Below are 24,048 nucleotides of genomic sequence, written 5' to 3'. Positions count from 1 at the left end.
GTAAATCGTGTAGTTTATTTACAGTATACTTTGCAGCTGCTTTAGTCAAAATCACTGTGTGCATGAAGTGTCAAGACAATTGGTTTCTAGTGTGATTAACATGTCGCACCAAACCTGAATACAACAGCGCTGTGAAAGGCATCAAGTGGCATTTGGGACTTGAAATCTCAAAATATCACAGTAGAAACATCTCGGTCTCTTACTGCGAGTTAAAATCATTACATTTAGTGTAAAATTGATGTAGTCCATTGTGACGAAGCACTTCAAAAAAACAAACAAAAAAAAATACTAACAAAATTCAATGTGCCCCGCAAACAATCACAATTCATGAATCACCCGCCCATTCATACTGCATTCATTTACACATTTATTTTCAAGAAATATTTTAAATATTGGAAAAACAAAACAAAAACACTTAAATTGAAACCATAGCAGACATGATTGATTCTCTATACTGTTCAACTCATGGCCGTACCCTTTATTAAACACATTAATGTTTTTTGTACCGGTAGAAATATATGCTTTTCCTGTATAGTGTTATAATGCATATAACCCTCGTCCTCCCTGTGAAGGCACATTGCTGTGTAAGCATTTACACGGACGTCGAGGGCCCTGCAGTCATGTCGATTTACAGTTTAAAAAGCGCTTTTATACTCGTGCAACTTACAAAAGAGGAGGGGGAAAAAGCACCCAGTCAAGCTTTTAAAAACAACAAAACCAACAGAAGTACAATATTCTCGGGTTCAGAGAAGGTTCAGAGGCTTCCTCCCTCACAGTGTTGCCCTAGTAGGGTGTAAATCTGTATTTTACCACGAGAGGCAAGGAAACAAGGTAAAGGGCCAGCGGATTTGTTTTGGTGTCGGAGAGTCTCTCTTCACTGCTGGGACAGGAGAGCGTTTCTGTTTGCTTTCATCTTCTCCAGCCGCTTTATGAGATGGTTATTGGTCATTTCCATTTCTTCGATCTTGTCCAGGGCTGTACGCAGCTGCGAAAGGAAAACAGATGTGTGAGGAGGATTCTTGACTGTGACTGCTAATACGAAAAGGGTCTGATCTTCTCTACGCTTCGATCATGTACTATTTTCTCAAATTAACAGATATTTTCAGTTTCCATGACTTTTCCTAGGCCCAGAAATCAGAGATTTAAAATGTCAGGTTATGATTATGGGGACAATGAATGTGTGAAATGCTTGTAGGTCAGTATCATAGATGTTTGAATGGCAGATTTTCTCAAGTGTTGGGTTCATACCTCCCTCTGAAGTTTTCTTTTCTCTGCTTTCAGTTCATCTTCTATCTTTTCTGCATTATCTGCTGCAGATTTATATCTGGACACCTGTCCTTCAAGTCTGTTTACCTGCAAGACACATACACAAAAAAAAAACAGTTATGCAAATAGTCAAGTATTTTTAGCATTAACCATGATTTATAAAATAAATATAATATAATATAAATATAATATAAATAAAAATTTAAATATTTTTTACTATCACAATAATTGTAATTATTAGCAATTAATATTTTAAATGTATAAATATAAATTTGTTCCCAGTAATAAAAAAATGGAAATTGCACAAAAAAACTAATGTACAAAACACACAAAAATGCATTAAACTGATCAAAAGTGACATTATGTTGATGCAAAAAATGACATTTCAAATAAACCTTTTTTAAAACTTTCTATTTATCAACCAATCCTTAAAACAATGCATCACAGTTTCCATTTGAATAGAAAAATATAAATATTTTATTTTCAATTGTGTTTTACTGTATTTTTGATCAAATAAATGCAGCCTCAGTGATCAAACAGACTTTTCTTTTTAAACTAAAAAAGTTAAAAAACATGGACATGAAAAAGTAAGTAATTGTTTTGAAACCGTCACAAACCTTAAATGATCTTATTTGTCCTAAATAGGCTTCATTTTCTGTGCCAATATATAAATAAATAATACTTCTGTTACATTTCATACTACTTTTGTATACTATTGTTATATAGGTTATACTTACTATTGTAATAACTTTATTTAGTTCTAATTATAAACTCACATTTTGTTCCATCGTAGCCATTTCCTGTTCAGCCTTTGAGAGCTTGAATTTGTATTCACTTATCTGTCTGTTGACGTCCCCTACAGAAAACAGACAGTATTAAAGCATGGTACATGTAAAGGATGTTAATGCAAACATGAGTGTGTGCACAGCATGTGTCACAGGTCGTACTCTGCATCTCGATGAAATGCAGGTCAGTGCCGTTCTCCATTCGCTCTCCTTCTGTGTAAACACTGTCGATCTTTGAGTGCTTTTGTCTTTCTTCCTCCAGCTGCATCTTCAGTTTTCTGATCTAAAAGAGCGTAGATGTGTTACTTCAATTCAACAATGCCAATAATACATTTTAATTCACTTCATGTACAATCATACCTGGGACAAAAGTTCATCCTTTTCATCTGCAAGCTTTCGTAGTCTTACATCTGGGGTATGAACACAGAAGACAAGTATTATGCCATAGTTTCATACTAATATATATAAGCTTGACAGTGTATGTGGAGACTCACCCAAAGGTCCGTCTCCCGCTGACTCCAGCACCTGCGCTGCCTCTTGTGTGACCACAGTGATGCCTGAGGTAGGGGACTCGTGGCTGACGTCTCCGTTGGGCGTATCCTCTGGTATGATGACCAGCCCATGTTTCTGTCAGGGAAGGAAGGTCACAATATATTAAAATATAAAAGTTTTTTTTTAAATGGACACTGGCCACATACACACTGCAGTGCAGTTGTCACTTCTCTTATGGACACACAATGTTTGAGTGACAAACTCATGAAAAAAAATTCAGGAAACACTAACACAGTTGAGCTTCCTTCTAAGATGCCTTCTTGAGGACAGAATCTAAAACAGAACTGCATGTCTCCTTTATAGAGAAGGCCACCCCATAATGTACTGTGACAGGCTCAATGAGGGAAAAAAAAAAGATCCAAGATGGCAAACAACACAAGAATATGGTCAATAATAAATCAGCTCAGACTAACACAGTTGAGCTTCCTTCTAAGATGCCTTCTTGAGGACAGAATCTAAAACAGAACTGCATGTCTCCTTTATAGAGAAGGCTACCCCATAATGTACTGTGACAGGCTCAATGAGGGAAAAAAAAAGATCCAAGATGGCAAACAACACAGGAATATAGTCAATAATAAATCAGCTCAAAATAATGTGTTTTTTGAACATTAAAGCATGTCAACATATTCTGTTACACCAAATACACAAAATAATGATCTTTAAAATAGCATCATATGACCCCTTTAAAACTATTGTAATGTCACGCTCAAAGTTCGCAGTGTTTTCATGGCCAGTGAAATGCAGAGAAAAATGTAGGCAGCAAGCCAAAAACTTTCCATTGAAACGGTCTGTTTATTGTTGATATACAGTGCTGATGTCAAGCTTTCATCCTGTGCAGGAGCACTTGAAGGACATACCTCTCCCATTCGGCTTTTCCCCTTGAGGTCAGCCAGCTCATCCCTGAGCTCATCTCTCTCATTCCTAATGCAATCAAAGTACTCTTTCTGTCTCTCTAACGCCTGGCCACACGAAGGGCAGGAAAAGAGAGAGGAGGGAAGAGAAAAGTAGACAAAGAGACAGCAGAAAACGCAATGAACAGCCTTCAGTTAGGGCTGGGCAATATAGCTTAAAGAAATTATATATATATGTATATATATATATGGTGTATATAAAATATCTATGTTGCATATAAAAAGTTTTTTTCAGCTTTTGATGCATGATATACACTTCTGTGTGCACTGAATTTAACTTTCTTGAAGGCATTTCAAGGCATGTTTTCGATAAGAATGATACTGATATTGACAAAAAAATAATAAACAGCAATATTTACCAACATATATCGTCTTTAATATATATATTGCCCAGCCCTAGCTTTAGTCACAGATGGCAGGATGAAAATGGACCATGCTGACAGATGAACAGTGCAGGAAGTGAAGGAATGCTGTTATTAGTCTGTATAGTGCTTTTCTTTCATTCATCTTGAGCAATTCGTGGATTTTCATGCAGAAGTGAGTATATCAAAAGTAAAACCAATCAATCTTCTGGATGCAATATATTTTCATGATACCAGCAGAGGGCAGCACTTTTTTCATACATTGCCCATAAATCCATTCAAACAAAAATTGATGCAAATATATTCTCCTTGTTTTTATGAACAAGCTCTAAATGTCTAAATTTTTACATGCACATTATATTAGCCACACATCAATCCTTTGTAAAAACAAAAACAAAACAAAAAATGAGACTATATACATATAAATTTGTTTATATGTATAAGGATGCCTGGCAAAAATAACGTTAATAGATGACTAAGAGTTAAATAAACAGTTAATTTAATCAGTCTTTCTGCCATCAATACAAGCAGCATCTCCTAAACCGTCCTACCGCAATCTTTTTGTCCTTCCAGTTAACAGTTTCCTGCAGGTCAAATGCCTCTCTTGTGAGGTTATCTAGTTTTTGCTGAATTTTCTGGTTCTCCTGGGGATACGTTTAATAAAGCAGAAAAGGACAGATTCAAAATAGACACAACAAAGAAGCGATGAGACAGAACATATGAAGGAAGAAAACAGGAGGATCTCTCAACGGAGGAAAGTGAATGACAAAGACTCTGAACCTTCCAATTTCATGAAGAACATAAAGCACACTTTCACTCCAAGACTTCAAATCACCTATAACTTGATTATTTTGCAAAAGCTTTTAAAACATTAACCTAATGCAAATGTTTCTAATGTCTTCAAATGAATTTGTGGTCAATAAACCATTTCTGTTCTGTGCTCTACCTCGATAAGTTCATCTCGCTGACGAATGCCCTCCTTCATTTCCTCTAGTTTGTGCTGTAGGACTGAACATGTGTGCTTCTGCCGCTCTAACTCCTGTCAATCAAAAGAAAAACACATTCACAATCTGCCAAAGATTGTGTACAGGGTTCCAACAAATGTATCAGAAATAAACCTCTGAGAATACATGGCATTTACAATCAGCTGGGTCTGTGCATTTTGTGCCAATAAGACAGCTGGACCATACAATGTTTTTTTAAATCTGATGAATCACTGTCAAATCAATCAAAACAGTTTTATTTTCTAAAAAATGCTAGTTTATTACAAGCACCTTTGATTTCTCCTCCGTTTCCCTGCGCAGCTCTGACATTTGCTCTTCCATCTCCTCGATGACGTCTTTGAGTGTGTCCACTTGGTAGATGAGGTTTGCCTTTTCATTGTCCAGCTGGGCGTTGGACACCATGGCTTTCTTGTACTTCTCCTCCACTTCTGACAGAGAATCCTGATCAAAAGGAGGAAAAATCTTTCACACAAAAGTACTGGAGTAGCTTTACATGCTACAAAACCACTACAAAACGGAATAACAGGCAAATGAAGCACACAGTCACTGAACACTGCACTGAAGATTAGACAAAAATGTGATGTACAAGTAAAAACTGAAAAGTGCAAGTGTAATACAACTAAATATTATAAAGTCGGACAGAATTTTTTAAAGTCAACATGAAATCAAAATGGTCCCATTTATTTACTAAATGCATGTTCCTGGTCTTACCGTCCACATTTCTTTGTAACTTGTCCTAAAAAGATAACATGCTCTGCCTCTGAAATGACTTTCCCATATCGACTCTTTCCCTCCAATCACTTGTCCCATCCAGGTAAACTACTGTTCAAAGGTTATGGTCATTAAGATTTTTTATGCTATTATGCTCACCAAGGCTGCATTAGTTATTCAAAAATACAGAAAAAACTGTAATAGTGAAATATTATTATAACTTTCTATATGAATCTGTCATTTATCCCCGTGATGGCAAAGAGTTTTCAGCAGCCAATAATCCAGTCTTCAGTGTCGCACGATCCTTCAGAAATTTTACTGATCCCAAACTTTTGAACAGTAGTATATGTAATGCCACCTTTTTACAATCCAATCCATTCTTAATAGATAAAATCAAGTCCCTAAATAGGTTGTTTGCAGTATTTCATGTTGCCTTTAACACTGAATAATATATGACATCAGATATAAGAAGGAACTTCCATATCTATGTCACATTAACCCTCGTCTGTTCATGTACAGTTCCTTCACAGTCTCTCAATGATATCAGGATTTTCAAAGCAGGGTCTCCAACTTCCAAATGTGAACTGGACAAACACTGAAATCCTTTGCACAGCTGATTAAATATGTGTGTCTGCATCCTCGTCCATCTTCTCTATTAACAGCAGTTAGAAGTGAGGCAGAAGACTTCCATGTGACTTCAGCTCTTTAGAGCAAGTACGTCTTCAGGCAACACGACTGTGGGCTAAACGTGATTGTAAAGAGCTAATGTAGTACGTGAAAGACTCATGCAAGGCTCATGCTCTCAGACTAGGAGTGCTTAGAGCCTGGTGTGTTAGTGGAGAATGAGGGAAGGCATGCGTTGAGCTCAGGACCCTCTACCTTCAACTCTTTAAGACCCTGCATGTATCGGCCCTCTACATCCTGAATCTGGTCCTTTAGATCATAGATGTCCTGTTGAGATCATGGGAAAGGTTTGGCATTCACTGAAGGTCAGAGCGGTGACCTCTAATTGTACATTCATACAAACACAAAAAGGAGAGAGCTTCCCGAAGGCATTCAAACATAAAGAGGAAAGAAACGAAAGCATTAACAGACACAAATAAAACTGTGAAATGAACAAGTGGATTCTCTGAGATCGGATGCATTCAGTAGGAAAGTATGATGCTCTATGCTCAGCCAAAATATGTTCAAAGGCAGGTAGATTCATCTTGTTTCATGAAATACCTCAGCAATCTGTATTACAGTTTGTGCAATGCAAATAAACAACATAATTACCCTTAACTCGCTGATAGAAGCCTCTGCATCCATAACGATGCTTCCAGCATCTCCGCTGCCCCTTCTAGAACTGCTGCCTCCCAGAGATGCCAGGGCAGCTGCAGAGAGCGCCGGGGTGGTACATCGAGAGGATGGCTGGAGGAAACGAGAGCACAAAACACCCATCAACAATGAATCAAAACATTATTCAACAACTGTAACATCTGTTGGTTAAATTTATTTGCAAAAATTCGGTAGGATGCTTGCAGTAGGGGTGTGCAATATATCATCTATGACAACATCGTAATCGTATATTGCAAAAAACAAAAACACACCCAGAGACTGCACGCATGATGCAAGTTAGACTACTGCGCTAGCACATTTAGAGTTCACACTTTCACTGCATGATTTAGTATATTAAAATACATTTAGAATTCCCCCAAAATTAAAAATAAGGGGGCAAATATGCCCCAGTATGACTTTTGTCTTTTATATCATCTGATTAAGTTACGAATACACAAAGAGTACAGTTTTTTCTCCAAATATCAGTATGATTGCAAATGTGACATCGGTTTTAAAAAACAGTCCAATACACAAGTTAATATTAATCGACTTACATTTAAGACACAAGTTCCTGTTTTTGTTCTATTTCTTCAACGCAAATAGTTTCTAACAAAGCCACAGCAGAATTGTTTTGCGTCTCTGAGCAACACAGGACAGTGTTTTGTTACTGAATCAATCAGCTGTTTGAACAAATCAGTTGACTAAATGACTCAATGACTCACTCATGCAGTGATCTGCCACCACCTACTGGCGATTTTAGGTTTATATTAAAAATATATTGCCCTTTATACCCAAAATCATTTCAAATATCAGTATTCAACATTTTTTTTTTAGTTTATGCATTTGTAATTGCAGGTTAACAGCATTCATGTCCTGCATTATACAGTCTGTGTAAATGCATCTAAATGCCACTTCTGCATTGCAAACTAATTTTGTTAATACTGATTTCATTTGATTGGTAACAGCCCTATAGTGTCTTACTATTTAAATTTATTGATTAAATTTAAGAATCTGCCACAAAGATGATGCATACTTTTAGTTAGGTTAGAAAAATTGGCCTTATAATGGTGAAAATGCCCATAAAAGGTAAAAATCTATTTAACCTTATTGTAAAAGTTAATTTCTGTTACACCTACAAACTAACCCCTGCATCAAATATGAAGAATATCAAAAGCTTTGGGAATCAGCTGTCCACGGCAGTGCTAAACCTGTCAAAATACCAGCACAATAACATGCTCAGCAAAATATTGTCTAATTATCGTTATTCCAAAAAGGATTGATTTTTTTTTTTTTTTGCCCGCAACACAACGGCGCTGTATGTTGGCCCACAAGGCTATTGGCGCAGACGAAATATCAGTTTTTGTCATTATTCCACACCCCTAGTTTGCAGATGCAACATGCTTATTTCATTTATTCCTGTGACGCAAAACTGAATTTTCAGCAGCCTTTACTCCAGTCTTCAGAGTCACATTGTCCTTCAGAGATCATAATATGCTGATCAAGAAACATTTCTAATCATTATTAATGTTGAAAACAGTTGTGCTGTTTAATATTTTTGTGGAAACTGTGATATACATTTTTAGGATTCTTTGATTAATAGAAAAAAAATAAATAAATAACATGTAAAAAATAATAATAATAACATTCCGATATTTGTAATAGAATATTAACCTTATTTAACACTTTCTATTCATTTAATTTGTCTTTACTGAATAAAATTAATTTCTTTAAAAAAATCTTACTGTCCTCAAACTTTTAGTGGTGTATTTAAAAATAACAAAAATAACAATTCACTTAAACCTGCTCTAGATATCCAGAAATTTTACTTAAGCACTGAATGAAAAAAAACTGACCAAATACAGACTAACTTTCCCCTAATGAGAAGAGAAACATAAACTTGGGTCTTAATTATGTGTCAAATATCTCACAACACAGGGAAGTGGAAAATGATCTCTCTTCCTCTTACCCGGCTGTAGGGGTCTGTAAACTGCTTGTCACATTTCTCATCAAGCTGAAAAAGAAGAAAACACCATTAATCTCATTGGTTACATTTAGAAAAATACACGTCGCAATTTGAATGGCCTGGGTTTTGCCTTCATCCTAAAGTAAGACAAAGAACAAGGTTAGTATGATGCTACTTCTTGTAGCCTGTTTTAGGCACACATCATGCCACGGAACTCATACAATTTAACCAGAAACCATCAAAGTCAGTGCTCCAGCCAGACTTCACCAAAACTCCCTGTTTTAAAACCAAACGTTGACCAACCAAAAGAGACACACATAACAGTTAGATGCATTTATTCAGGAATAATACATTTACCTTCCTAAAAGCCGTCATTAAATAAAAGAGTCAAGTAGAGTCATTTTAATGCAATTTTTACACAGTATCAAGCCATGCAGAGTAAACCAGCTTTAATAACTGAACTATCCCTTTAAGTAAGCATCCAGTGCTCTTTAGTCAACTTGTCACATGGGTTAATATTTCATGCATGTCTTGACTTACACTGTCCAGGTCTGGGATGCTCAGATCATCAAGATCAGAGACAATACTGCCTCTGCGATTAGAGCGGCTGAAATAATCAGCAGCCGTCTCAGAGATATCAGAGAAATCAGACAACTACACACAGACAGACGAGAACATGGGAAAGTGAAAGAAAATAAGAAGTTGAAGTGGAAAAGTTTTTATGATATATTACTGTTTTAATGACAACAGAATATGCGGTTGCATTGTCTGAACACTGGATATGCGGTCACAGTTTCTATTCTGGCTCACCACACTATCCCTTCTCCCACGTCGACCTCGAGATACAGTGCTGCCAGAATCGTCATCAGAGGATGACTGAAAGGTTTAAAAGAGGATGATTCAAAAGAAGAAATGCAAATTGCACAGGGAAGAAAACCAAAAACCATCTGTCATAACTGTTAATCAGAACATGCAACCATTTCAATGAAGTCACTCTTTTAATAGCACTCTATTTGTATTAGTGACAAGTCATCAAACAATGCCATTGCTACTTAAGATGTTTAGACAAATGCACCACATGCAAAGACATTGGCGGAATTCCTGCCCCATCTTCAGAGACCAACCTACAAATTATAAGTTTTAACACATTTCTGGACATACTACACCGACAATGTTGGCTTTAAATTTTTGGCTCAGATGTTGATGACCTATGACAAGCCAAGTTGCTTAATGGCACAAGTCCCAAAAAAAACAAAAAAACAAAAACAAAAGCCACCTCCATGTCTCTATGATATAATGGTACTCTATATACACAATCATTCAAAAGTTTGGGGTCTGTAAGATTTTTTATTTTTTTAAATTAATACTTTTATTCAGCAAGGATGCATTAAAGTGATCAAAAGTGACAGTAAAGAAATTTATAATGTTACAAAATATTTCTCTTTCAAATAAATGCTGTTCAAACTTTCTATTAAATCAAAGAATTCCAAAATAAAAACATGATTTCCACAAAAAAAGATTAAGCAGCACAACTTTTAAAATTGTTTTCAATGACGTTTCTTAAGCAGCAAATCAGCATATTAGAATGATTTCTGAAAACTAATGATGCTGAAAAATCAGCTTTGCCATCACAGGAATAAATTACATAATCTATATTTCTTCCTGTTGGCAGCTGTGCTAAATTATTTTGATACGGATTTAATGGTAACAAATTTGTGATTGATTAATGTATTTAGGTCTCTCCACAACTCTCCTTCCCTTTTTTTTTTTTTTTAAAGTTCTTTTCCTCGCCTTCCACCTCCTCCCCTCCTCTTTCTTTTCGAGGTAATTGCCTGATCAGGAATAAATTACACAAATATATTTAAATATAAAAGTTGCTTTATTTTTGATTAATTAATTGCAGCCTTGACCAGCATAAAAGCCTCAAAAGCATTAAAAACATCTTACCAACCACAAACTTTTGAATAGTAGGGTATAGCGTTGTCTCTTCTTCACGGTCTATGAAGTTTTTTTTCATAAACAGTAAGTTCAGTCACTTCTGCACACCTCCCCTTGACATGCCAAAAATTTGAGGTATCATTAATGTTCGTAACACAATCAATGCATGAGTTACAAACTTAAGTTCAATACGTGGAGTTAGACTAATGCAAACATCTACTTTCAAAAGGTGAATTATCTGAGTGTATAATATAGATAAGCACACACTGGCGTTTCAGAATGAACACATGCATGAGCAGCTGCTGCAGCTCTGGACACATGCGATGCTCACCACAGGGCTACTGCGGGTGGAACTGGCACCAGAAGAATACCAACTGCATTCAGAGGGCTGCAGGGGGAATAACACTGACCACTGAGCCAACGCTGCTCCGGGGATATGATAAGATTATTGTTTTAGTATGTATGCTATGGCATCACTTACAGCTCTGGAACTATATGAACCATACAGACCGTCATCACATATGGAGGCCTGAGAACACAGATCTCACATTTTTTAAATGAGCAGATGACAAAGAGGCTTATAAAACAGAGTGGGGATTAATCACATCCAATCACATGGCAGATGTGCTGAAAATCTGACTGACCACACTATAGCTGCGCGTCAGACCTGTAGAACTGCTGCTGGACGGAGCCTGTGAAGGTCAAACAACAAGCAACAGCTGTCAGATATCTCCAGAGTCAAACCGACGATTCCAGACTAGCTTTTCAAACTGAAGGAACAACAAATACTGAAATAAAAACCTTGACTAAAACTAACTTCATACATAACAGAATTAGCAAGGAAGAACTTTCCAGGAGGACTTAAAAGACTTTTCCTTAAAGATTTGCAGTGTGAGAATATTAAACATGCAGAAAGGAAGGAGACAAACCCGTGGTGTATAGGTAGAGACAGTAGAGGGAGAAGGCTTGGAGTTCTTTAAGCTGGTGTAGTTTCTTTGGTCATGATACAATCCAGTCTAAGGAAATGGTGTAAAGCAATGGGAAATGAACACCGATATCTGATATGAATCATAGTCACAAATCTGAAATAACATGCTCTAAACCAGGAAGAACATGTTCATGATGATGCATCAAGAATGAAGCAGCTTTTGAGTTCAGGATATTGATCAGTACTGACCAGAAGATCCTTTTTGGAGCTACTGCCAACAGGTTTTTTGTGAAGATCATTATATACAGAACTCTGGAAGAGAAGATCACAAATGTGTAAAGCTTTCTCTTACTAATGGTAATAATTTACCAATTTTGGAACCAGAAAGGCTGCACAGCCCTCTACGAACACCTTGGCAATTGAATCGCCATTGGCTAGTATATTTTTTAGTTCACTCGCCAAACTGATATATATATGTATGTTTGTTTGTAAAATGATGTGCTCATTCAGAGAGTGTTCGGCGAGTGAAAATACATCTGAGCTAAACTTATACTTAGCCTCCAACACTGGCGATTTACACACTGGCGAATAAAATCTGAGAATTTATTAGCAATTGGCTAATATTAGACATCATTTAGTCGCCAGAGTGAAGATTTAGTCGCATATGCGAGTGATTTACTCGCAATGTAGAGGGTTGCTGCATGATTTGAGGGGAAAATCTAATCGCAATTTTTGGGATAAAAATTGTGATTTAAAATGTAATTATTTGTTGGGCTGTTTAATTATTATTACTAAAGGTAAAATATAAAAAATAAGAAATATTCATTTTCCCTGAAAATTTTCCCTATAAAAAAATTAAATAATTATTAGATTTTACAAGTGTAAAACGGCAATACTAATATTTTTGGCTGTCCTATTTTCTTCATTTTCAAACATTAAACCACAGAGATTGCATTTTATTTTGATGGAAAGCCACAGAGGATTCCATACAGCTTCTCTTTTGTTGAACAGAGCCTGTTTATAGGCACTTCTCATTAACACTTTTGGTTAAACGTTTTGGGAATTTTTCGCTCCCAAATACACGTTATAAGTGACCCAAACTTATAACATTCATGTAGTTTGTGAGTTCGTGTATAGCAGCATTTGCTGTGACCTGAGTTGCTCTGAGACACTGAAAACACTGGAATATGAGCTGCCTGTGTGTAAAGGAACACAGTGCAGCGCTTTACTCTGAAACATGCAGCTCATATATTTAATTAAATCAAAGCCACTGCGATTTGATTATCGCACTAAGCCACATCACAAGTTTTATTTTGCTTAATTGTGTAGCCCAAGAATCTAGTCACAGATATATAAAGCTATGCTTTCATAGTACAATGCTGGAAAGAACAAAGATCCCAGAGCTGGCTGTCTGCACTTATAAAATGTCAAACTGGAACAGTATAAAATACTTAAATGCAGAACTTCTGACACTCAAAAGAGAATAAACTGTAAACTGTCACAGATACATACAGTGGAGTGGGAGTTCTTCAAAGAGGAACTACTGGAGATACCAGACTGCAGAGAAAACAGCACAACCATCACAATCTATGCTGGATATACTGTATAACATGAAGTAATCCATGCCGTAGACATGCCATGTGCGCTAATAAGGGAGCGCTACGTCAGATCATACCAAAGACCTTTTTGTGTTAGTGCACTCAGTCAATGAGTCAGTGCGGTTATGCTTCATTTATAAAAAACCACTCAACAGTGCTAGTCATCAATAGCACAAAGCCTGCCTGTAATGTTCATGCACATCAACCTTGAAGTAACCTACATGAAAATCCAATGTTGCTTTCAGAATATTATTCCTTAGCTGTACTGTCATTGCCTTTTCCAGGTCTGAATTTCATAAATAATCTCATTAAAAATTTTTACATTTTCCATGACCATGGGAATCATGCATGTCTTTAGAAATCAGCTTTAGAATTAGATAATTTCAATATTATATAAGCTAAAGTACGTGCTACACAGACAAACTTTCTAGCCAATCAAATAGAGCAAACAATGTTAGTATAATACAGCAGCCTAATTTAGAGAGTCATGATAGTCACACAAGAGAAAACAATGTTGCCAAAATACACACAGTACAACGTTAGATGGAAAACACACACACACACACACAGTGACGTACCACCAAGTCTCTTCTCCGGGAAGAACTAGCCCGACTGGAGCGATCAGAACTGCTCAAGTCTCGTAAAGATGCTGAACTTGACTTTAAAAGCAGACGTCCAATAGGAAAACATTCATTTTTCATATTCCAATAGCATGTAAAATGCACTTTTCATGCTATTGGAAATCTACCTTTCTAAACAAGCTTTTAAAACTTTCCAGTTTGTGATTACTGGATCAATAAAAATATGCTGATTTGATTGCTGGGGCATATTTCTATTTGCATGTTACGTACCAATATTTCAAATGAAACAATTATCATAAATAATGTTCAAATGTCACAAAAAAGACCTATTTCACATTAGCTTGCAGGCAAGTTTTACTCTACACAATTGAATAAAGTCTGAATGCACTTTCATAAAGTTCAGGATGACACACCCTGTAACTTCCGACACTTCGGACCGACGCTGTATCATCACTTAATCCCTGTTGATAAGAAATTAGGAGAAAAAAGAAATAAGACAATTAAAAAAAAGAGGAAAAAGGACGAGACACAGACAGAAACATCAGGAGATACAGACCCGTCGACTGTGGCTACTGGAATGATGACCATGACGGGCCTTTTCTGCATCAGCCTGAGATGAACAGAATGAAGAAGATAGAATTTAAACAAAAGAAGCTGCATGTTTTAGGCTGTGCTAGTGTTAGTCTTCACCGGTAGTCCTAAACAAACTCTAAACATACTTAACTTGCTGATAGTCTGCCAGGATAAGACCTGTTCAAATTTCAAGGCAAGCATACAAGCTTACTAGCAGCAACATGACAACAGGGGCTGGGCAACATAGCTTAAAAAAAAATATAAATTTTTTTACACTTTTGACAAAATTCTAAATGTATCTTATAGTGCTGTCAAATGATTAATTGCAATTAATCGCATCCATAATAAAAGTTTTGGTTTACATAATATATGTATGTGTACTGTGTATATTTATTATGTATATATAAATACACACACATGCATGTATATATTTCAGAAAAATATGCTGTTTATATATTAAATATATTTATTTATAATATACATTATATGAATAGACATGTAAATACAAGTAAATATTTTCAAAATATATACTGTATGTGTGTGTATTTATATATACATAGTAAAGAGACACAGAACACACAAATATATTATGCAAACAAATACTTTTATTTTGTATGCGATTAATCGCGATTAATCGTTTGACAGAACTAATATCTTAATATTTACATATTTGCTTTTACTGATGCAAGTAGTTAAACAGTAAATATCTAGCTGAAAATAAATCAGGGCATATTTTGCACAATGTTATTCACTGAATGAACAATAAAATTAATTTACTTCTATTTAATTAAATGTAATATAAAAATACAATATAAAATAAACAGTTTAAAATACAATGAACGCTTAAATACATTAAATATGTACTGCAGGGTTTTAAAAAAATAATTAATGAATTTTGCTATAAAAACATCTTTAATAAAAATGTTAAATGCATTAAAATCAGTGTGATACTCACAATATAATTTAGTATTGGCAGCAAAATCACTGCAAAGACATCAGAAACATATCACCCAGCCCATAAAGAAAAGGCCACATAGAGATACTCGGTTTAGACTGACAAAATTAAAATGCTGAGACCAATTTTATGGGGTTACCACTGTAATATATACAAACACACAAACACTAAAGCAAATAGATCATGTGCAAAAAACTCTCCAGAAAAAGTAAATCCAATGCTGTCCTAACAGAATACTATTTTTAAAGACAACAACAGTACCACAAGGGTTTCTTTATAAACCCAAAAAACCAAAAGTATTATTAAAAACATGCTTGAAAGCCACATACAAACAACTGAGTGTATGAGAATACAGCTAGCACACTCCCATCTGAAAGCTCTTTATTAGTAAAAAGGCGAAAGTACATGCATGTCTAAACTGGCCTAATCATTCTCATACCATCCATTGGTGGATTTGCCCCCATTTCCTGCTAGAGGAGGAGTGCTGATGGTAAGACAGCTGTGAGAGAGAGACAGCCACAAGACAAACACAAAGACTTCTATTGCAATTCAACATGACAGTGGATTGTTTGGTACTTTTTTGGTGAATGTCTTTCAGAGAAAGAGAAAAACAAAAACAAACATACTGATGAACAAACCCATTAACACGCAATTACTCATACTGAAAGTATGTACTTCAGTATGCAAACATATTCTTCAAACCAGTGAAGAACAACATCTGAAAATGTACAAGTACAGAAAATACCGACAGATACAGCGGACATCGATAACTGAATCATTCACATGTGGCTTCAACCATTGAAAACATACTGTATTGTCAAAGGCCTGTTTCCACTTATGAGTTTAGTTAGTCAGCTAGCTAAATCTGGGTTGTGAATCTGGAACTACTTGTAAAAGCATTCGTACTTCGTCCTCGCAACAAAAATGCTTGAAACAGACAAGCACATTACGCAAAAGACCACTCTAAAACAATCATTCTGCTTTACTGCAACAAAAGAGGGGATGGTCTGTAGAAGATCAGGCATATTCTGAACGAAATCCAGAGGCTCTGTTCCGAAACCTAGTTAGCTTCCTTGCCATTTAATGCCACGGAGACAGCATCCTAACTGAAATCGAATCTCATACATGGATTTGGAACTAAATATGCAGCAATCCGTGTGTCATACTTAGGGCTGGACGATATGGCCAAAATTTATATCACGATATATTTCTTAATTTCGGTCGATACGATATAATTCCAATATCGATATGAACACTATTAAAATAAGCCTCGTAAAAACTGCCAAGAACTCCCACAACAGATGTCTGTGCATACAAACTTATGAAAAATGAATTTGCCAAGTCTATGACACCTCATATAAAACCATATAATGAAACAAATGTGCTTTAGCCAGTATAAAGAGTATGAAAAGTGCTGCAGAAAAAAAATAAATAAATAAATAAATAAATAAAAGAGCAACAAAAAAAACATGTTGCTGGAGACGGAAAATGCAAACTGATTGTCTGCCAGCAGGAGGCGCTTTGAGAGCTGTAGAACTAGCGGTTTCCCCGGTAACAGCTGTAATCAAATCAGCTCTGCTCATGAACGCTTCTTTATCAGATAAAATGAAAATGCCATCGAAACTTTTCTGAAGACAATCACAGTCCTTTCCCTTCAAAGATACATTCATATAAAACACCCACGACGTGTTTTGATTTTGAAATGTGCAGTGCTCATGTTTATTCAACGAAGTCAAACGCCACAAATAAATCAATATATGGGAAACACTGGTAATGTATATCGAAATATCGGAAATGTGTTTAAAAATCATATCACCGTTATTGAAAAAAAATATATCGCAATACATATCGATATTGAATTATTGTCCAGCCCTAGTCATACTAATAGTGCTCATCATATGGGAGACTCAATAGTGTTTTGCATTATCATTTTGCTAAGCATTATGGGATTTTCTTTCTCCATTATGGATATATGCAACCCTGCATCAATTATGCTGCTAAGTTTTTGGAACAGACGTCATGTTGAAAGTTTGCCAATAATGCCTTACAATGCTGCCTATACATGTAGTTCACTAGGTTTTGGAACAGAGGATCAATGTAGAACAGACCTGACTGAAATAAGTATAATAAACATGTGGTCCTGGCTTTGGGCAAAGGCAGAGGAAAGAGGTATGAAGACCTTGAGAAACTGCACATTGGTGCAACTTCTCAACCCATTTGCTCTATAGGACTCACCTCTTTCTGTTGCCGCTCCAATTCTTTCATCTTGGAACAGACGTCATGTTGAAAGTTTGCCAATAATGCCTTACAATGCTGCCTATACATGTAGTTCACTAGGTTTTGGAACAGAGGATCAATGTAGAACAGACCTGACTGAAATAAGTATAATAAACATGTGGTCCTGGCTTTGGGCAAAGGCAGAGGAAAGAGGTATGAAGACCTTGAGAAACTGCACATTGGTGCAACTTCTCAACCCATTTGCTCTATAGGACTCACCTCTTTCTGTTGCCGCTCCAATTCTTTCATCCGGATGTCCCGAGCCTCAGCACGAGCTGCTCTCTTCGCAGCAAGTCTGGCCTCCGCCTGCACAAGAGAGGAAAGAGAAATGTATCTTAATAGCTGTTGCATTAAACAATCTGAGCAGAAAGCACTCTGTCTGGACGCTTAATGGTATCTTGGACCTGCAATTTTAAAAAGTGGTCATTATTCTGCATCTGTCCTGTATGAATCGTTCAGATAACTCACCGCCTTACAGAACCGACTTTTTACTCACTCACTCAAACACTGTAGGTTATTTTGTTAAACTCAAAATTAGAGATGCACCGATCGATCGGCCAGGGATCGGAATCGGGCGATTTTCCTCATGATCGGCCCGGATCGGTGACCGGTCGGTCAGTCTCACTTCTTTCCGATTCCGAGCCAATCCGTTTTGTTACCAGCGGCACAGGCAAAAACATCAGCCGCGCATTCTCACTCTCATCTCTCCCGACGACCCTTTCTCTCTCACACACGTCTCATTCGCTCCGGTTAAATAGTGCTTGTATTACGCATTATTTTAGTCATTCCCGTAGGTTTCGCGCTTACGCCAAAAGCTCACGCACCACCACTGATCTATATTAGTGGAGCGCTCAGTCTCAAACAGCTTGTGAGCCACAAATACCAAAATGAGTGGCTAACTGCGCTAAAACGGTCAAATACATACTACAAAAGTATTTCTTACCTGAATAAAAACTTGACCTGAAAAACTTAGTTTCATAGCCCTCTTTATTCTATTGCATTCATTTGTGCTGTTGTTTGCTATTTTTTTTATTTGTTCTTATTACTGACTTTTTACTTGTTTTTTTTATGAAAATAAAACTTTGCGTTGAAGAAAAGTAGATTTTTGTTTGTATATGCTGTCAATTATAGTTCTTAAAAAGAAAATCGGAATCGGCATCGGCAGATCACACTAACAAAAAAAATCGGAAATCGTAATCGGCCAGGAAAATTGCAATCGGTGCATCTCTACTCAAAATGAGCCAAGAATCATCAATAAATAATTTTATTAAAATAGGATGCATTAAATTGATTAAAAGTGACAGTAAAGACATATTGTTACAAATAGGGCTGTCACGATTCGTTGATTTTATTAGACAATTAGATTTTTAAAAATCCTCGACTTCATTTTGCTCACGTCGACTAACCGGCAAAATACCGGAAATGGCGCATTTCACGGACGAGAATCCATAAAACACATTATTAGACTGTTTCCCAAGGCTGCATGATATATTAAACCCATTTAAAAATCATAATTAAGCATAATTGTGAATTCACAAATGCTACGATTTAATTAAATAATTATATGCGATGCAGTTCTAATACAGTATATGTGCTTTATTTACATGCGTGTAGATTAAGAAAGTGCGTCACATGTATTTTAAGTAATTTTAAAGGCTACTGTTCACTTACATCTATTTTTATTACCACAAAAAAATTAATTATAATTATAGGGCCCTATGAAATCCGTTTTATTTCCAAATTCAGTTTTTTTTCCATTTTCATTTTTCTATACTCTGTTTTAATGGTTAATTAAAATTTTATAAATCAAAAAGCCTGTCTAATTAACTGAGTTTTACCAAATTCTGTTTTCCATTATTTTCTGGATTCCATTTTAATGGTTCCATTAAATTGTAATAATCAAAAGCATCTCCAATTAATTGATTTTATTGTATATATTATTAGTACACTAGAACACTAGATATGTTGTCATTCTTACACTATAATACTGAACTTTGATTTCAGTGATTTGGACTATGAGATGGACACTTGCTTCTTGCACTCCATGTTGCACTTTACTTTTGCCTTAAAAAAAGGATTTCATAGAAATATGGATTTCATTTGGTTTAATAAAATATAGTTTAATAAAATATTCTTAAGTAAAATTGTTGATTTTTTGTGGGAAATTAATCGTTCAGATTAATTAATTAATTAGTCGATAGATTAATCAAAATAAAAATAGTCGTTAGTGGCAGCCCTAGTTACAAAAGATTTCTATTTCAAATAAATGCTGTTCTTTTAAACTTTTAAATAAAATTGCCAACCCTTTGAACAGTAGTGTATATATTTAAAATACAGAACTGGAATGAAATAGAAGTGCATTTTCGCTGCTTTCTCCACTGTTACTGGCATTTTACGCTGATGGTTCAAAAGTCAGCAATCATAACATGAATAGACGTCAGAGCTGTGGATAGCGTACATGCTGATGATATATATAAGAGCAGCTGGCGCACGGGACCCATATTCAAACCTGAGTCATGTCTCAATCCCATTGGCCCTCTTTCAGCCTCAACTTTCCTGTCTCGCTACAGTCCTATAAATAAATGCCCAGAAACACCCATAAGAATAAAAAAAAAGAGGGGAACAGTCATATTTTCCATGCAACATCTTCATAATACATGGGTGGACATGATATAAGTGAGAAACCATGGCTGGGAGGACATCACTCTTAAACTTCACTGGACTGTTTAGGAAAACATTTAACGGCTTAAGAAGGCATTCAAGAGTCCTGACACAAAACACTGAAAAGGGTGTCCTGGGAAACCACACCTGTCTCTGTGACAACACTGGGCTCTGCAATAAAGCAGCCCATGCTTTTCAGCTTTTTTAAATCTTTGGGTTTGCGTTTTCTGACATCAGGTTGGCTGGCATGTTTTTAGAGGGCGGGTTTGGTAAGAGAGGGGTTGTGGCTGAAGCAGTGGGGGTGGTCTAATTCACGTCTACAGGAAGAACGGCTGATCTGTACCTAGGTGAAAAAACAACAAACGTGATTCAGCAGCAGTGTCTAATTTAAGATCAACACACACACACAGTGCACCAGACTCACACTCCAGGTAAACAAATGCTGGATGATTTCCGACTATCACATTCCTCATGTGGCACACATGCAATATGACCTGCTTGCATTTCCTAATACCCTACATAATAATTCATTACGTTACACTTCAATACAAACATGCCTTGACAGATCGGACAGTGACTTTGCAAAGTATGCAGCCTGACAGCAAACATTTAAACAAGGCTTACGGCAAATCTTTACACATATGGTGAGGTTAGAGAGGGTGGGCTCTGTGTGTGTGTGTGATTCTTATGTTCAGCACCTGTTGAGTTGTCTGACAGTTTGACCCCCTCACCAGAGCAGCTCAGCTGAGCCCAGTGTCTCCAGCTCTATCTATAGACAAGCAGAGCCTCCGTCATGAGACTGCAACAGGAAATCTGAGCGGGGGGAGACACACTTACTTCACAACCTCCAACATAGCCGTTCATTTATTAGAGAGACAGTCTTACTGTATTCTGCAGAACAGGAGCTCCATAGGCGAACAGACCAATGCGATGACACAGCATGACTACACAATAAGCTTATCAAAGTCGATATGTAAATGTTTGCAACTGTATTACTGCAGGTCACAATAAAATGCAAAGTGTCTATATCTGCACTGGTTCATTATTCAAAGAGCAGTCAGCTTGTCGTTTAACACCTACTTTAAGCGTACATTTATAAGACTCTATCATATTCAAGTGGCGTAAAAACACTAATTTGAACCTTAGAGTAGGGCTGCACGATAAATCGCATGCGATATTTAACGCGCATCTTGTCAGAAAGCCGGTTCTTTAATCAGCGGTAAATCTCCATCACCTGCAGCATTAACTACACAGAGCCGTTGTTCACTGACGAGCTGCGCCAAACCACGTTCATATTCGCGCGATTTTTTGCGCAGCTCATCAGTGAACAACGGCTCTGTGTAGTTAATGCTGCTCAATGTGAAAGCCCGCAGGTGATGGAGATTTACCGCCGATTACAGAACCGGCTTTACTGATAAGATGCGCGTTAAACATCGCATGCGATTTATCGTGCAGCCCTACCTTAGAGTCTTCATTTTAAAATAATGTCAAGAAAACATGCTGTTCTTCTGGGTTGTCTTTGTGGATTGCAGGCAAATCAATGCACAACCACTGTAGTCTGATTCACGAACAACACTTATGAACCAGATTTTTCAATGCAAACATGAATGTTTCAATGAAACATTCAAAAAGAATCACAAGTTGCCAGTTTGAATTAGTCTGACAAATCCTTCACTGAATGAACTCACTGAATCCATTGAGGCTGCTTACAGAATCAACAATCAGAAATTTGACTTACTGAACTGTAAGTTATGATACTTTCAGTGATGTCTGATTATATTTAAGTTGATTGTCTTATGGCTGATAAGCTAGGCCATTGAAACTTACAAGTCACTTTACATAGTTAATAATTTTCAGCAAAGCCTACATTTCAGTAGAATATGTCAACCAGCATGTGCCAATCTCTAGTAAACAATGTGAGGCGGTTTATGTGCATTGTGCAATAGCAACATTATATTCAGCCTAACGCTGAACTGATCCAATGGACTATGGCCTAAAGCACCACAAATGCACTTAAACAAAAATGTAAAAATAAACAATTAATAAATAGATATAAAAAAAAATATTTTTGTTATTTAAGTATTTTATTAAAAATTAAGTATTTTTGCATTGCATAAAGTAGATGTGCACTTTGAATATTACATCTGGCAAAGAAGTACTACAGTACGTTGACCTACTTCAACCTCACATTAAACAGTGAGCATTGCAAGCCAGTAATAGCTAAATAAATATCACACCTTGCCCTAGATACTCCAAGATGAGGGGACTATCGCATTCTGTTGCTTTGTGGCTAATGAACCATGCAAACCACTGCCCTCTGAAAGTGACAAGGCTGGTCAGTAACATAAGTGACCTCAACAGGGGGTTGCATGGCTCAAATTCACCCCCAGTAACCCTGACCATGCAACAGACAAATCAAACGGCATGCTTTCGGTTAACAGAGTTTTCTTTTAACCATTAGGGAGTTTCCTCCACAGCAGGCACAAAATGGGTGGATACAAAGGCAGGGTCAATGAAACAAGCAAAGTTTTGTGTGCGCTGTAGGTAGACTGTGATTCATAATCTTTGGACTGCATGGGTGGAGTGAATCCTGCACTTCTAGATACAGTAGATCTAGCTTGCGTCGTAATGCAATGGACCAGTATGAAATTCAGCTTCTCTTAACTGTATAAAAGTGTGATTGAGAAGTACATGGACTCCAGCAGTGCACAGGACAAGATGCCAAACTTTTCTCAGTGCGCGAATATGTCATCCTTAAATATTTAGATATTTAACAAACATCCTGAATCTGGCTGCAGTTCCACTTCTGCAGTACAACTCACACCCTGTAGCTTTAGATTGTTCTGTTTCCTCTTTTAAAACACCCTTATATGGTCCATATTAAGGAGATATTGCTGCATGAATGTGCTTTTTCAGTGACAGTATCAGAAGGAAACGACTGCCTTTCATTTCCTTCTTGTTACAGACTGAACAAACAGTTGACTAGAAAAAAAATTGTATATCAGAAACCTACCCTTGTTTTTCTTTCCCTTACTTAACTGTAGCAGAAAAGTCCTGGTGTAGCGAATCAGCTCATGGGGAAATATGAATAATTAATCATAACTAGTTATAATTAATTATAAATATTTAGATCCGCTGTAGATATTTACTTGACCTCTCAGGGTCAACTGTCTGTCAATTCTATAAGAACGTTAATTTCCTGGTTAAGGGCAATAACTTTCTTACTGTTCAATTCTACAAAGAGCTTGTAGCATAAATCTGCATGATAAGGGACTCCAGTTATGAGCAAACAATGAACAACATCAAGTGTGATACAAGTAAGACTTTATTAACTACATAAACACTTAAACTAGTCTAACATACTACATAAACACTTAAACTGGTCTAACATACAAATACACACTTAAACTGGTCTAACATACACATAAACACACACACACACACACACACACCATAAACACTTAAACTGGTCTAACATACACATAAACACTTAAACTGGTCTAACATACACATAAACACTTAAACTGGTCTAACATACACATAAACACTTAAACTGGTCTAACATACACATAAACACTTAAACTGGTCTAACATACACATAAACACTTAAACTGGTCTAACATACACATACACATACACACACACACACACACATACAGTTGGTAT

The 24,048-nt window shown here is 36.5% G+C and overlaps 1 protein-coding gene across 1 annotated transcript; it reads right to left on the bottom strand.

The window, feature by feature from the left end:
* LOC107724585 (leucine-rich repeat flightless-interacting protein 2-like) lies at nt 1-18,072 on the bottom strand. The gene is made up of 25 exons (XM_016533565.1): nt 17,941-18,072; nt 15,884-15,943; nt 14,473-14,526; nt 14,330-14,377; nt 13,250-13,294; nt 11,987-12,049; nt 11,739-11,825; nt 11,454-11,501; nt 11,291-11,338; nt 11,141-11,197; nt 9,682-9,747; nt 9,412-9,525; nt 8,875-8,919; nt 6,867-7,001; nt 6,471-6,542; nt 5,151-5,321; nt 4,823-4,915; nt 4,428-4,520; nt 3,461-3,562; nt 2,546-2,678; nt 2,412-2,461; nt 2,214-2,334; nt 2,043-2,122; nt 1,249-1,353; nt 1-985 (listed from the first exon to the last, which is right to left on the bottom strand). Exons 1-25 carry the CDS (start codon nt 18,070-18,072, stop codon nt 875-877), a joined length of 2,133 nt encoding a protein of 710 aa, XP_016389051.1. The 3' UTR covers nt 1-874.
* Between the last annotated feature and the right edge of the window lie 5,976 nt (nt 18,073-24,048).

Source organism: Sinocyclocheilus rhinocerous, unplaced genomic scaffold (assembly GCF_001515625.1).
Source record: "Sinocyclocheilus rhinocerous isolate Xijiao unplaced genomic scaffold, SAMN03320098_v1.1 scaffold304, whole genome shotgun sequence".
Taxonomy (NCBI): domain Eukaryota; kingdom Metazoa; phylum Chordata; class Actinopteri; order Cypriniformes; family Cyprinidae; genus Sinocyclocheilus; species Sinocyclocheilus rhinocerous.
The sequence above is the reverse complement of the archived record's forward strand: the minus strand, read 5'-3'. Positions and strand labels throughout refer to the sequence as shown.

Excerpts from the sequence above, each read along its gene's own strand:
- LOC107724585 (XM_016533565.1), bottom strand. The coding sequence starts at position 18,072 with ATGCAACAGCTATTAAGATACATTTCTCTTTCCTCTCTTGTGCAGGCG. Across the intron at positions 7,002-8,874 it reads TTACAGACCCCTACAGCCGG|CCATCCTCTCGATGTACCAC; the intron begins GTAAGAGGAAGA and ends CGTTTCCTCCAG. Across the intron at positions 6,543-6,866 it reads CTTCTATCAGCGAGTTAAGG|GACATCTATGATCTAAAGGA; the intron begins GTAATTATGTTG and ends TGATCTCAACAG.